The sequence below is a fragment of the Nicrophorus vespilloides genome, unplaced genomic scaffold (assembly GCF_001412225.1).
Source record: "Nicrophorus vespilloides isolate i.1.1-1 unplaced genomic scaffold, Nicve_v1.0, whole genome shotgun sequence".
In the NCBI taxonomy this organism is placed as follows: Eukaryota; Metazoa; Arthropoda; class Insecta; order Coleoptera; family Silphidae; genus Nicrophorus; species Nicrophorus vespilloides.
The window spans coordinates 1-13,437 of NW_017097302.1; the positions used below are offsets into that span (position 1 = coordinate 1).

Consider the following 13,437-nt stretch of genomic DNA (forward strand, 5'->3'; position numbering starts at 1 on the left):
AAATCAATGAAATGTAAAAACACTGCTTTTTCGAGCATTTTTTAAAATTTGAACACGAATTACAGCCAAACGGCTAAATCCACAGTAATATATCAATAATTGCTAGATTCCCCAAACATTCAGCTTTCATATGCATATATTGGATTCATTCTATGTATTATAGTTTCTGAGTAAATCAATCAAATATGAAAACACTGCTTTTTCGACACTAATTAGAATTACAAAACAACAGGACATATTTTAAATATAATCTTTACTTTCAATAAAAGATACAAAACAATGCAAATACTATATATATATATATACATACTATAGCCAGCAGTACTATACTTTTCTGTTACTATTCTAAAGGTAATTTGGTTAAATACTGATATGTGTATTAAAAATATTTTAAAAACTAATAACGAAAATAAACTCTGATCGCAAGAAACGGAAAACAACATTCTTCTTACACAAGGTCAAACGGAATTGAAATAATACTACAAACGTTGTTGTATTATCGCAAAAAAAATAATAATTCGTTAAACAATTATTGAGGCTTCGTGTAAGGTCTGCGCAACGGAACTGGCTTTGGGCATTCTGTAAATAAAAAATAATCAGATCAATTATAATCGATTTCATTTGTAAGAATTATCATTGTAGATGAGACGACGGTGGGACAATGTATATATAACCTCCAGTAGCCGTGATCGTCTAGTGGTTAGGACCCTACGTTGTGGCCGTAGTAACCCAGGTTCGAATCCTGGTCACGGCAATGTGAAAGCATTGTCACGGTGGAGGCATATCTTTTGCCTATATTTATAATACATGTATTACCTTCATGCGTCGCAAAACGAATCCTATCGCACAGGAAGTTGGTTTTCTTCGTGTCCTCCTCGCGACATCTCAACGTCTTCTCTGCGATTTGTAATTTTTCTAAGCAATCACCAAGATTCCGGACGACCTTCTTCGTCTTCGACTCCGAGCCTCTGGACTTGCACTCATCGTCGGAGATGCTTTTCTGCACGGTCAAAAGTCTATCCTGGGCTTGGGTAGTCGGCGGTGATTTGCTGTGTCTCTTGTAATAGCTGTGCTGCAGCCCCATCGGACGCGCTGTCACCTTATTCCTACTGTCGTAGTTCTTCCGCACCAGAGCTGCGGTATTGGTCGGGTTCGTCTTCATCTTCTTCTCCGAAGATTTCTTCATCTCCGGATGCTGCAGCGTCGCAATGGGAGAGCTCGAATCGAGCGGTTTGAACGACTCTTTGTCGATTGATTTGGTCTCGATTACAATCCCTTTCGGTTTGCTGGACCTCAACATCGGAGGTACGTAAGCCCCAGGTTTCCTCTCGTATTCCTCATCTTTGAAAAACGATTTGCTCTCCTTCCGCCAATTCACAATCCCTTCGACAGCCTTCTCAAGACTTGGAGCCTCCTGGGACGGCTTCTTGTACACTACCAAATTTATTGGTTGTGTTAGCAACGGGATGTCCAGCTTCCCCGTGGTTTTTATAGCCACGGTAGGCCGGGAGCAAATCGCCTTCATCTCGAAGAACTTGAGGACATTCTCTTTGGTCACTCTCCTCGTGGGGCGTCTCGGAACACCTTAAAACGCACAAAATTCTTATTAAAAGCGAACAGCACAATCGGATCGACTCACCCAACGTGCAGCACTCCGGTTTCGTTTCGGTTTTTCGTTTATTAAACTTCACATTCGCAGCTGAAACATGACAGCGTTCACGAAACAAAAACTCTCACAGCAATCTAATTACTTACCGCTGCTGCTGGACAGAAGAGAATCAGGATAATGTATCTTCGTCATAGTGCCGGTGGACCTCAGCTTGGAATTCCTCTTCAAAATCTTCTGGAGCTTCGCCAGGCGTTCGGCTCGCTGAAACACGAAATTCCAAATAACATTCAATTATTATCATCGAAGATTAAACGATCGTCCAGATAAATAAACTTTATCTTTAGATCAGTGATTCCCAAAGTGGTCTATATCGACCCCCAGGGGTCTATGACAACCTGCAAGGGGTCTATGACAACCTGCAAGGGGTCTATGACAACCTGCAAGGGGTCTATGACAACCTGCAAGGGGTCTATGACAACCTGCAAGGGGTCTATGACAACCTGCAAGGGGTCTATGACAACCTCGGGCATGAAATGCAAGGGGTCTACGTCAGCGAAAAAAAAATTTGGGGGTCCATGAAATGAAAATGGGGGTCCACAATGGGGGACAATCAAAATCCCGACATTCGAAATCCCGACTGTATCGAAATCCCTACTGTATCAAAACACCGACATTCGAAATCCCGACTATATCAAAATCCCGACAACCATAATCCGGACTGTATGAAAATTCCGACTAATCGAAATCCCGACAGTGTCTTTTATTGTAAATGATCATTATAATTATTTTATTCATTTATGTATTATAATAAAGATAATTTTAAAAATTCATCGCTCGAGTTTTTTTTATTTCTAGAATATAACGAGGGGAGTTGAGATTATCAATTGTTGTTATTTATTGTATTTGATTTCATTGAATAATTCTTAATAATTTATTGTTATTAATAGTTAAATTATAATAGATGGTGACTACGTTTCGGAATAATTTAAAAATGTTATTGTATACATTATAATAATAATACAGTCGGGATTATGGTTGTCGGGATTTTGATATAGACCAGATCTCAACATACACTGAACTTGTAAAAACCTCCACATAATGATATACCAGTATCATCTTGTTACAAGCATACGCACAGTCTCAGAGCAAAGATCTTAATAATTATACTAAGATCTAGGGAATCTACCCAAAACCGAAAAACATGGCAAGGGGTCTACGACACAAAAAAGTTTGAGAACCTCTGCTTCAGATTATACATTTTAACATGCAGATCTTCCGGAGTTGTACAGCGATCTTCTTGTATAGGTAGCGTGGCCGAGCGGTCTAAGGCGCTGGTTTAAGGCACCAGTCTCCTCGGAGGCGTGGGTTCGAATCCCACCGCTGCCAACTATTTTGCTGCTAACTATACTTTACAATCACAAACAAATCAATCTACTAAATATCACTAAGACACAAAAAAAAAACAAATATTATTGAAACAACTGCAAAGGCTTAGACACAAAAACAATTGTTTTCTTTTAAACAAACAACAAACTGCAACTTGATTACTGTCATAAAACAGTTCAGATGTTTCCTAAGCTTACTCGATTTCAGCAATTAGATTCTATTTATCCCAGATGTTCCGAAAAAGTTTGGGAACCTCTGATTTTATCCATTATTAGTATTATTTAGATTGATAAATAAACAATTAAAATCACACTTCTAAATCTTTCATAATTATGAAGTGACTAAAACATAAATAAAACTGTTAGCTTAAGAGAATTATTTGTATTTTTAATGAACAATGTTTGTTTCTTATATGTAAATAAATTCTGCCCCAATACGAAGGTTCTTCCAGACTTAAAATAAACAAGTTGAATTATTTCGTTTACGATTGCTGTAAACGTGTTTACTGTAGCAAGATAACGACTTCTATAAGTGAGCAATAGTTAGTTTTATAAAGAGAATTATTAATTTTTTTTTTAGTTTAGAATTATTGTAAAATTTTGGTGGATTATCCCACCTAGGCCCCGGGGAGATTCGAACTCCCGATCTCCTGTTTACTAGACAGGCGCTTTAACCAACTAAGCCACGGCGCCTTCTTGTAAAAAAAAAAATGTAAATGCCGCGCGTTGCGTTCATTAAAGCAAATTTTCCCTAATTAATTAATTGATCAATCGCCGATCAACTAATTAAACTTAACGCAAACATTATAATTAATTATCACAACTTGATTGATTGATTGATTGAGGTGTAAATGAAAGAAGTAAAAAAGTGTGATTACAAATTGTAACCAAAGAAAGTTTCAATTAAAATTTTTACCTGAATGTTCGATGAAGAATCAGTCTTGCTGTTGTCCACATTCACGTGGATTTTCGTCGAATCGTTGAAATCAAGAAACACTTTCCTGCCTCTGGTGTCCATGGTCGTTAAAACTCAATAACTTACGAGGAAAAAAACACTAATAAAATAAAGAAAATTCAATAAGATTACAGAATGAGCTGAAGCAGGAGCACGCAGAATACTCACCAGACTGAGAATGGTTCGCCAAAAAAATACGTTAGAACCGTTTTTCTTTCGCTCTGCAAACATTGGCCAAAGTTTTTTTTTCTCACATCGTTTCAGCTCGGTGGCAGCACATTCGAATATTCGAAAAGTTTGAAAACTTCCGAGATGTTACGTGCTTTTATATCTATGTTCTTACTTGGGGATAGATTTAATTATTATGCTCAGTGAAATATTATTGTTAAGTCTGCTTAATTATCGAGTTATAATGAAATTAAGAATGGAAGAGGGCGAGATGCGTTTAAAGGTTACGCAAGGTATTTATGTAAGAGGCGCCGTGGCTTAGTTGGTTAAAGCGCCTGTCTAGTAAACAGGAGATCGGGAGTTCGAATCTCCCCGGGGCCTAGGTTAACTAACAACCTAACTTTTTGCAATTCCAAGTTTAACTCTACTTAATTATGATTGAATTAAAGTCTATACGCTTATAATTAAATAATTGTTTTATTTTGAATATAACATCGATATACAATACTTTTTTTTTGTTGTTGTACTATACATTATACAAACTTAATGTAATAACTTCTTTAATACTAGAGTAAGTGTAGATTGAGAGTGAGAGATTTCGTTATTGCGCCAAGTGTTTGGCAGCTTTGAACGTGTTTTTCATCAGCATGGCCACGGTCATGGGGCCAACCCCTCCGGGCACCGGCGTTATGTAGCCGGCGACTTTGCTCGCACCTTCGAACTCGACGTCGCCGACGAGCTTAGTCTTTCCATCGGCCATCTGCACTCTCGTCAATCCAACATCGATGACGACGGCTCCCGGTTTAACCATCTCCGGTTTAATTAAACCGACAACACCTGCAATTCACATTTAAAATATAATCAAACTCATATTTATATATATATTGATTTTGGTACCTGTAGCGCTGATGAGGATATCAGCTGTTGGGGCATATCTCATCAGTTCCGATGCAGGTGTATTCCTGTGGCACATGATGGTTGTGGCCTCCAACCCGGGCAGTTCATTCCTGTAATCTGAGTGCAGGATCATGGAGAGCGGAAGCCCAATGTTCTTCGATCTTCCACAGATCAAAGCAGTCTTCCCTTTAGTTTCAATGTTGCAACTGAAAATATCCAAAATTATAATTTACTGCTACAAATTTCATAAATTTTTATTATACCATTTGATTAATTCAAGTACGGCAAGCACAGTGCATGGGATGAACGTGTCCATGTTCAAGGCAAGCTTCCCGATGTTCGTTATATGGAACCCGTCAACGTCTTTATCAACATCAACAGTATTGCAAATGGTGCGCTCATCGATATGCTTTGGCAGAGGCAACTGCACCAAGATCCCATCGACTTGCTTGTCCTGATTTAAAACCACAATCTTCTCCATCAGTTCCTCCTGACTAATACTGCTGGGTAAATTGATAGTCTCACTGTCGATTCCCACCATCGCTGAGGCTTCCATCTTCTTGGTAACATAAGTCCTGCTGGCCGGATCTTCCCCAACCAAAATAGCCTTCAAACAGGGCGCTCTGTTCCCCTTGCTCATCCACTGTTCAATCTCCACCTTAAGCCCCTTCTTATACTCATCGGAGATCCTCTTACCATCAATCAACGTTGCGCTGAAACGAAAAAAATAAATAAATAAACATTTTTACAAATCCAATTAAACATCTGGTTGCCTATACGCGTACAGATTAACACTGTTTAACATTAACAAATTTCATTACCGGTTACGAAGCTTCAGCACGTACGAATGCACGCACTTCCAATCGCAATAGCTGATGTTGCTTAATTTCTTTAAAAACCGCATGTTTCCTTCGTTTTTCCCCACGAAATGTTAGGTTAATGCAGTCTCCGAATACAATAGAATTTCGCGATATACAAACGCTAACTAAATTTAGTTTATTATTCAAACAGTTAATGAATCGCATCGAGTTTCAGAACTTATGAACGACGCACATATCTCGTTAATAAAACTGTACCTTTTGTTGTTCATCATTTTGAGAATAGCGTTTAATGAGTTCTCGAAGACAGGTAGAAAATCTGCGCTGAAGGAGGAATCACTTAAGAACCACTTAAGAATGTCCAACCAATGCGGTTGCTTAAATCGGACTGAGCCTATAAACGCTCTAAACCAGTTACATTCTACTGGATCGACGATAGTTTCGCTGATAGAATGAAATTTGAGACCAATTATTTACTTTAGATTGCTTCTTTCGTTACCAATAAAAAGAACGTGCGACATTCCTCAGATAAGAAACGCGTGTGCATGTACATGATTCACAATTACAAATTCTGTTTGTTAACGAAAACGCGCTTCCTGCTGCAAGAATTTGCAAAATTGCAACATTCAAATCTAAATTTAAATTTGCTGGAAATTCAAATAATTGCAATTATTAATGCAATTATTATAAGACAAAAATATTCTTAATTTTAAACGAATTCCACCCAAAAAAAAACGTGGTTTTCAAATTGCGTTGACGCAAGAGGAAGAGTTTGAACTTTGAGGAGAAGACTGTTGATAAGATTTCGACCCGAAACATAACGTAATATCATTGAATGAATGAATGAAACTCTATTTTTTATATGTATATGTATAAAAATAACATTTAATTCAAGCTACAAATTTAATTATTTCATATAAATGAAATGTTAAGAGATTGTAAAAGAGTAATAAATCTCAATTGTTAATTATTCAAATTGAATGTGATATAGAAAAGTTCATTTAACAATTATTGAATTTTCTGTACTGTATAAGCATTTTTTTTTTAATTGAATCATTAGCATTGGTTTCGTGAAAGACACGTGTAACGGTTTTATGATGTGGAAAGTTGTAGAAATATCTTTTGCGCATTACGCAAAGTATTCAATAGCACTGAAACGTATGCAACTTGCATACTTTGAAGTACGTTTGGTTGTCTATATTACTTATATAATTTGAATTTAGAAAGGACAATTAACAAGGAAAGTACTTATTTCCATGTAATTTGTGGATTAAAATCGATTGAAAAAGTTTAAATTTATATAAAACTAAGAGATGAACAGCAAATTTTTTTAAATTTACATTAAAATATTCGTATTTGCAACATAATTTTATAGTTTTAATTGAACTTTTAGAAAATGATGTAAACTAATTAGACTAATGCTTTGTGGTTTTTGAAATTTAGCTGTAATTATCTTATCGTTTATGTGCATTTAAAACTTTATTTATAATAATGATCTTGGAATACCATAAATTTGTTTTGTATATAGTTAAAATGAAAATAATAAGTCTGCAGACATACTGGATTATGAAAAACGAACAATTATGTAAGCAATTACAAAATTGACAGATGTCTAATTAAAAAAAATATAATCAACTTACTTTTGCACTTAAGAATAATAGTAAATATTTGTAGTTTAATTAAGACAACTTTTCTCTAAACAAATAAATTTCAACAATTATTAATACTAAATACATTTTTTATATTTATTTACATTACCATATTAGGTTAATTGCTAAATTGACAGCTGTCAAAAGTGACATTGACAGCTGTCATACGATTATATGATTTTGAAAATAAGTGAATTAAAATGATTAGAATTAAATAGTTAATAGTTAAATGAATTAACCTGAAATATTATATAATGTTTGTATATAGTTAAAATGAAAATAATAAGTTTGCAGGCATATTGGATTATGAAAAATGAACAATTATGTAAGCAATTACAAAATTGACAGATGTCTAATTGAAAAATTATAATCAAGTTGCTTCTGCACTTAAAAATAACAGTAGATATTCGTAGTTTAATTGAGACAATTTGATTGCTAAATTGACAGCAGTCAATGTCACTTTTGTCAAATTTACATTCAAATATTCGTATTTGCAACATGATTTTAATTTATATATAGTTTTAATTGAACTTTTAGAAAATGATGTAAACTAATTAGACTAATGCTTTGTAGTTTTTGAGATTTAGCTGTAATTATCTTATCGTTTATGTACATTTAAAACGTTATTTATAGTAATGATCTTGGAATACCATAAGAATGCACGTAGATTCAGGTGAATGAATCATTATTACAATTTCGGCAGGTGTTTATTATTGCATAGCAAAACAAAGAAAGTGTTGCGCGTGTTGCGCAACGTTTCGTTTGGGCGTGAAACATTTTTTTGTTGTTGTTTTTAATGAGAAGAAACAAAGAAAAGCGAGCAACGACGTCGCCGACGCCGACACCGCCCATTGTTTCACTCTTATTTAACATATTTTTATATAATAAAATCATGATCTTGTGCATCCTTTGCTAATTACATAACTTATTTAACAAATATTTAGCACCGTTAAAAAAGTGTTGTTGTTGTTGTTTGTAACTAATCGAAGGAGAAATTTTTTTTCCCACGAGAGGAGAAATAAATAATGTGCGGACACATCTCTTCTCTCAGTTCCGTTCGATCTGCAGGACGGATACGGCGAGCAGGAAACGCACGATTAAATTAGTTATTTTGTATCACAAGTATCGAGAATGCTGTGCGTTTCACTTATGATCCTCGAATCAGGATGCGAGGATAGAAACAAAATTGTAAAACGTATAGGTGTACAAATTAATTTTTGTTTCTCTTCTCAATCTACTAAGCATTGAAAGTTTGGAATAATAATTTCAATGAATAATGAATGTTTCGACGATTTAGGCATGAAACGCAATTTCTTTCCATTTGTAATTCACTTTTGAAACGATAAAATGTATAGGACACGAATTTCAATGAGTTCGAAAGTTCAGATGAAATGCTTTAAAAACAAAATTGGAAACAATTGAAGAAATATTAAGCAACTTAATTCATTTTATTAGTTTAATTGATGGAATGCGAAGAAATCTTCGGTTGTTCTCTTAAATACTATTTGAAATGACCTTCGGAGAAGAAACGTTATGACCCTTGCAAAACCATCCGAGATAAATTAGTTCCAATGAGAAGTGAAAAAAAAAGTAATAAGTTATAAATTTAACCTTGGCAATAAATTTATTAAACTTAAACGTTTCAGTAATTACCAACGCTCATAAAGAAAACCATTCAAAGACATCCTCAACTTTGTTATACTGTTATGTATAACTGTTATTGTTTATATTATGTTAGCCCTTAAGACTTAGTCATTGAGACTTAGTACAAATACCACTTTATTAATAATCTTAATAAAGTGTTTATTATCATAAAAACTCCAACTTCACCTCTAGCATTCCTTAAAAACTCCACTAGGACTCCACAACTATACAATTACCAATTATTCCACATTGTCCAGAGATATTTGAATCTTATTTTCCATAATTACTAATTAATTTATTTAATGAAAACGGATTGTTGTAATTTATTTTCCATTTACATTATATAGAACTAGTTTAAGTAATTTCACTTTCTACGTAGTTTATTAAGGATCGTTGAAAGCGCAAACACAGAAGTCTACTGTTTTATTTTACAATTAAACAACTAACAAGAATTATCAAGTTTTGTTGTTGTTTGTTTTCTAGAAAACTTGAAATGAATTACTTGTCAATTCATTATTTCACCTGCATGTCGATTAGTCGAGGAAATAAGGTCACGCGAATTAGAATCGAAAGTATAATTTTGTCAGCACATGGAAATATGGAACGAGCGTTGAATTTACATAGAACCAGTTATTTCTTTTTTTTTTCGTCTGTTCTTAATTAGTAATGTCGCAAAGCACTAATTTCATGCGCAAGTAAATATTTCTGAAGACTTATTATTTTCATTGTAACTATATATAAACATTATTCAGGTTAATTCATTTAACTTAACTATTTAATTTTAATTGATTTATTTTCAAAATTATATAATCTTATGACAGCTGTCAATGTCACTTTTAAAATTAATCCATGACTTAATCCTATTTGACAGCTGACAATTTAGCAATTAACCTAATATGGTAATGAAGTAAATATAAAAAAATGTATTTAGTATTAATAATTGTTGCAATTAATTTGTTTAGAGAAAAGTTGTCTTAATTAAACTAGAAATATTTACTATTATTCTTAAGTGCAAAAGTAAGTTGATTATAATTTTTCAATTAGACATCTGTCAATTTTGTAATTATTTACGTAATTGTTCGTTTTTCATAATCCAATATGTCTGCAGACTTATTATTTTCATTGTAACTATATACAAACATTATATAGTATTTCAGGTTAATTCATTTAACTATTAACTACTTAATTATAATATTTTTGATTGATTTATTTTCAAAATTATATAATCCTATGACAGCTGTCAATGTCACTTTTGACAGCTTCCAATTTACCAATTAACCTAATATGGTAATGTAAATAAATATAAGAAATGTATTTAGTATTAATAATTGTTGCAATTAATTTGTTTAGAGAAAAGTTGTCTCAATTAAACTACGAATATCTACTGTTATTCTTAAGTGTAAAAGTAACTTGATTTTAATTTTTCAATTAGACATCTGTCAATTTTGTAATTGCTTATGTAATTGTGCGTTTTTCAAAATCCAATATATCTGCAGACTTCTTATTTTCATTTTAACTATATGCAAACATTATATAGTATTTCAGGTGAATTCATTTAACTATTATGTATTTAATTCTAATAATTTTAATTGATTTATTTACAAAATTATATAATCCTATGACAGCTGTCAATGTCACTTTTGACAGCTGTCAATTTAGCAATTAACCTAATATGGTAATGTAAATAATTATAAGAAATGTATTTAGTATTAATAATTGTTGCAATTAATTTGTTTAAGAGAAAAGTTGTCTTAATTAAACTACAAATATTTACTGTTATCCTTAAGTGCAGAAGCAACTTGATTATAATTTTTCAATTAGACATCTGTCAATTTTGTAATTGCTTACGTAATTGTTCGTTTTTCAAAATCCAATATATCTGCAGACTTCTTATTTTCATTTTAACTATATACAAATATTATATAATATTTCAGGTTAATTCATTTAACTATTAACTATTTAATTCTAATAATTTTAATTGACTTATTTTCAAAATCATATAATCCAATTACACCTGTCAATGTCACTTTTAAAATTAATCCATGACTTAATCCTATTTGACAGCTGTCAATTTAGCAATTAACCTAATATGGCAATGTAAGTAAATATAAAAAATGTATTTAGTATTAATAATTGTTGCAATTAATTTGTTTAGAGAAAAGTTGTCTTAATTAAACTACAAATATTTACTATTATTCTTAAGTGCAAAAGTAAGTTGATTATAATTTTTCAATTAGACATCTGTCAATTTTGTAATTATTTACGTAATTGTTCGTTTTTCATAATCCAATATGTCTGCAGACTTATTATTTTCATTGTAACTATATACAAACATTATATAGTATTTCAGGTTAATTCATTTAACGATTAACTATTTAATTCTAATCATTTTAATTCACTTATTTTCAAAATCATATAATCCAATGACAGCTGTCAATGTCACTTTTAAAATTAATCCATGACTTAATCCTATTTGACAGCTGTCAATTTAGCAATTAACCTAATGTGGTAATGTAAATAAATATAAAAAATGTATTTAGTATTAATAATTGTTGCAATTAATTTGTTTAGAGAAAAGTTGTCTTAATAAACTACGAATATCTACTGTTATTCTTAAGTGCAGAAGCAACTTGATTATAATTTTTCAATTAGACATCTGTCAATTTTGTAATTGCTTACGTAATTGTTCGTTTTTCATAATCCAATATATCTGCAGACTTATTATATTCATTTTAACTATATACAAACATTATATAATATTTCAGGTTAATTCATTTAACTATTAATTATAATAATTTTGATTGATTTATTTTAAAAATTATATAATTCTATGACAGCTGTCAATGTCACTTTTGACCGCTGTCAATTTAGCAATCAACGTAATATGGTAATGTAAATAAATATAAGAAATGTATTTAGTATTAATAATTGTTGCATTTAATTTCTTTAGGAAAAAGTTGTCTCAATTAAAATACAAATATCTACTGTTATTCTTAAGTGCAGAAGCAACTTGATTATAATTTTTCAATTAGACATCTGTCAATTTTGTAATTGCTTACGTAATTGTTCGTTTTTCATAATGCACAGTTAAGTAAATTTAGATTATCTTTTCTTCTATTAAACTAAAATGTTAAAAAATAATGCAAATTGTTACATAAAAGTTTTTTTTTGTCTGGAAACGAATGATGTCACTCGTACATGCAGAAGCTGCAATTGGAGATTACCGTCTGTGTATATATTTTTTTTTTATTTGTATTCTGTGTCTCGTCGAATTGGAAAAGCGTGCTGTCCTTCACGAGAACATCATCATGAGTTGGCGTCGCATTGCGCGCGTTCCCCGTGGTTCGGTCCTTTGTTCTTCGTCGAGAATGCATTATAGCATTTCGTCGGATCGGAGAAGCGCACACATGTTCCCACTTCTTTTGGGTGCAGCCAAGAACCAACCGCCACCACCACCATCATCAACTTCTTCGTCCTTCTCCTCCTTTCCTTCCTTGTAGCGGCTACCGGCGGTGGTACCCTTCTGGAGGCCGAAGAGAACGAGCGCACTCGGCAGACGCACGCGTTCCGCCGGCCTCAGCATTTCGCAGGCAGTCATAAAACGCGGCTCCGCTCTCGAGGACCTCCTCTATCCTTCTATTTCTCTCGCTCAGACACACATATAATCCCCTGCTGAGCAGACACATTCTTCACGCGTGTGCGATTCGAATGTGCTAAGATTTGCAAATGTGTGTATCGACTGTGCAACCGACAACAAAAGAAAGTGTTCTCCGCATTTACAATTAGATCGCAGTTACTGTATCATCTCCAACAACAACAACAACACAAGAGAAGAACCAGACGAAGACGTCCAAATATCTTCTTCGACCGTACATGGATTTTAAATAGTTTTTCTCTTTTGTGAAGCCGCACAGTTATTCACTTCTCAAAACTCCGGTGAGTTCCATTTCAGACATGAATTCTTAGGGCGTGCGTCTTATCTACACCGAAAGATGCCGTCTTCACCGTTTCTTCAAACGTTTTACGACAAACTTATACTTATATCAAACACCCAAAACATTCAACAGTTGATAATCTCATACTGTTTACATAAAACCAACATTGAAATCAACATAATTCCAACGTAATCTTAATCTCAATGAAAAAAACGAAATATTTACACGTCTCGTACCCAAATCAACGTTTATTTACTTTTCCATTACCGTAATTGAATTTTCCAATTTGATTATTTACTTATTAGGTGATAAATTCAACAAACTCTTGAAATAAAAACCACTTAACTTAATTAAAAAACAAAAAATATTTTCTGTAC

General features: G+C 32.9%; 2 protein-coding genes and 4 non-coding genes across 6 annotated transcripts; 3 read left to right on the forward strand and 3 right to left on the reverse strand.

Annotated features, from left to right (window-relative positions):
* Positions 1 to 278: 278 nt before the first annotated feature.
* Positions 279 to 4,085, reverse strand: LOC108559671. The gene is made up of 5 exons (XM_017917022.1): positions 3,911 to 4,085; positions 1,756 to 1,870; positions 1,640 to 1,699; positions 817 to 1,584; positions 279 to 579 (listed from the first exon to the last, which is right to left on the reverse strand). The coding sequence occupies exons 1-5, from the start codon at positions 4,010 to 4,012 to the stop codon at positions 530 to 532; spliced, it is 1,095 nt and encodes a 364-aa protein (XP_017772511.1). The 5' UTR covers positions 4,013 to 4,085; the 3' UTR covers positions 279 to 529.
* Positions 683 to 754, forward strand: Trnah-gug. The gene has a single exon. It is a non-coding gene; the product is annotated as a tRNA-His (tRNA).
* Positions 2,914 to 2,995, forward strand: Trnal-aag. The gene has a single exon. It is a non-coding gene; the product is annotated as a tRNA-Leu (tRNA).
* Positions 3,614 to 3,687, reverse strand: Trnat-agu. The gene has a single exon. It is a non-coding gene; the product is annotated as a tRNA-Thr (tRNA).
* A 339-nt stretch (positions 4,086 to 4,424) lies between the features above and the next one.
* Trnat-agu lies at positions 4,425 to 4,498 on the forward strand. Its single transcript has one exon. It is a non-coding gene; the product is annotated as a tRNA-Thr (tRNA).
* Positions 4,499 to 4,635: 137 nt separating this feature from the next.
* LOC108559670 (bifunctional methylenetetrahydrofolate dehydrogenase/cyclohydrolase, mitochondrial) lies at positions 4,636 to 6,288 on the reverse strand. The gene is made up of 4 exons (XM_017917021.1): positions 6,091 to 6,288; positions 5,278 to 5,727; positions 5,015 to 5,220; positions 4,636 to 4,954 (listed from the first exon to the last, which is right to left on the reverse strand). Exons 1-4 carry the CDS (start codon positions 6,105 to 6,107, stop codon positions 4,719 to 4,721), a joined length of 909 nt encoding a protein of 302 aa, XP_017772510.1. The 5' UTR covers positions 6,108 to 6,288; the 3' UTR covers positions 4,636 to 4,718.
* Positions 6,289 to 13,437: the final 7,149 nt, after the last annotated feature.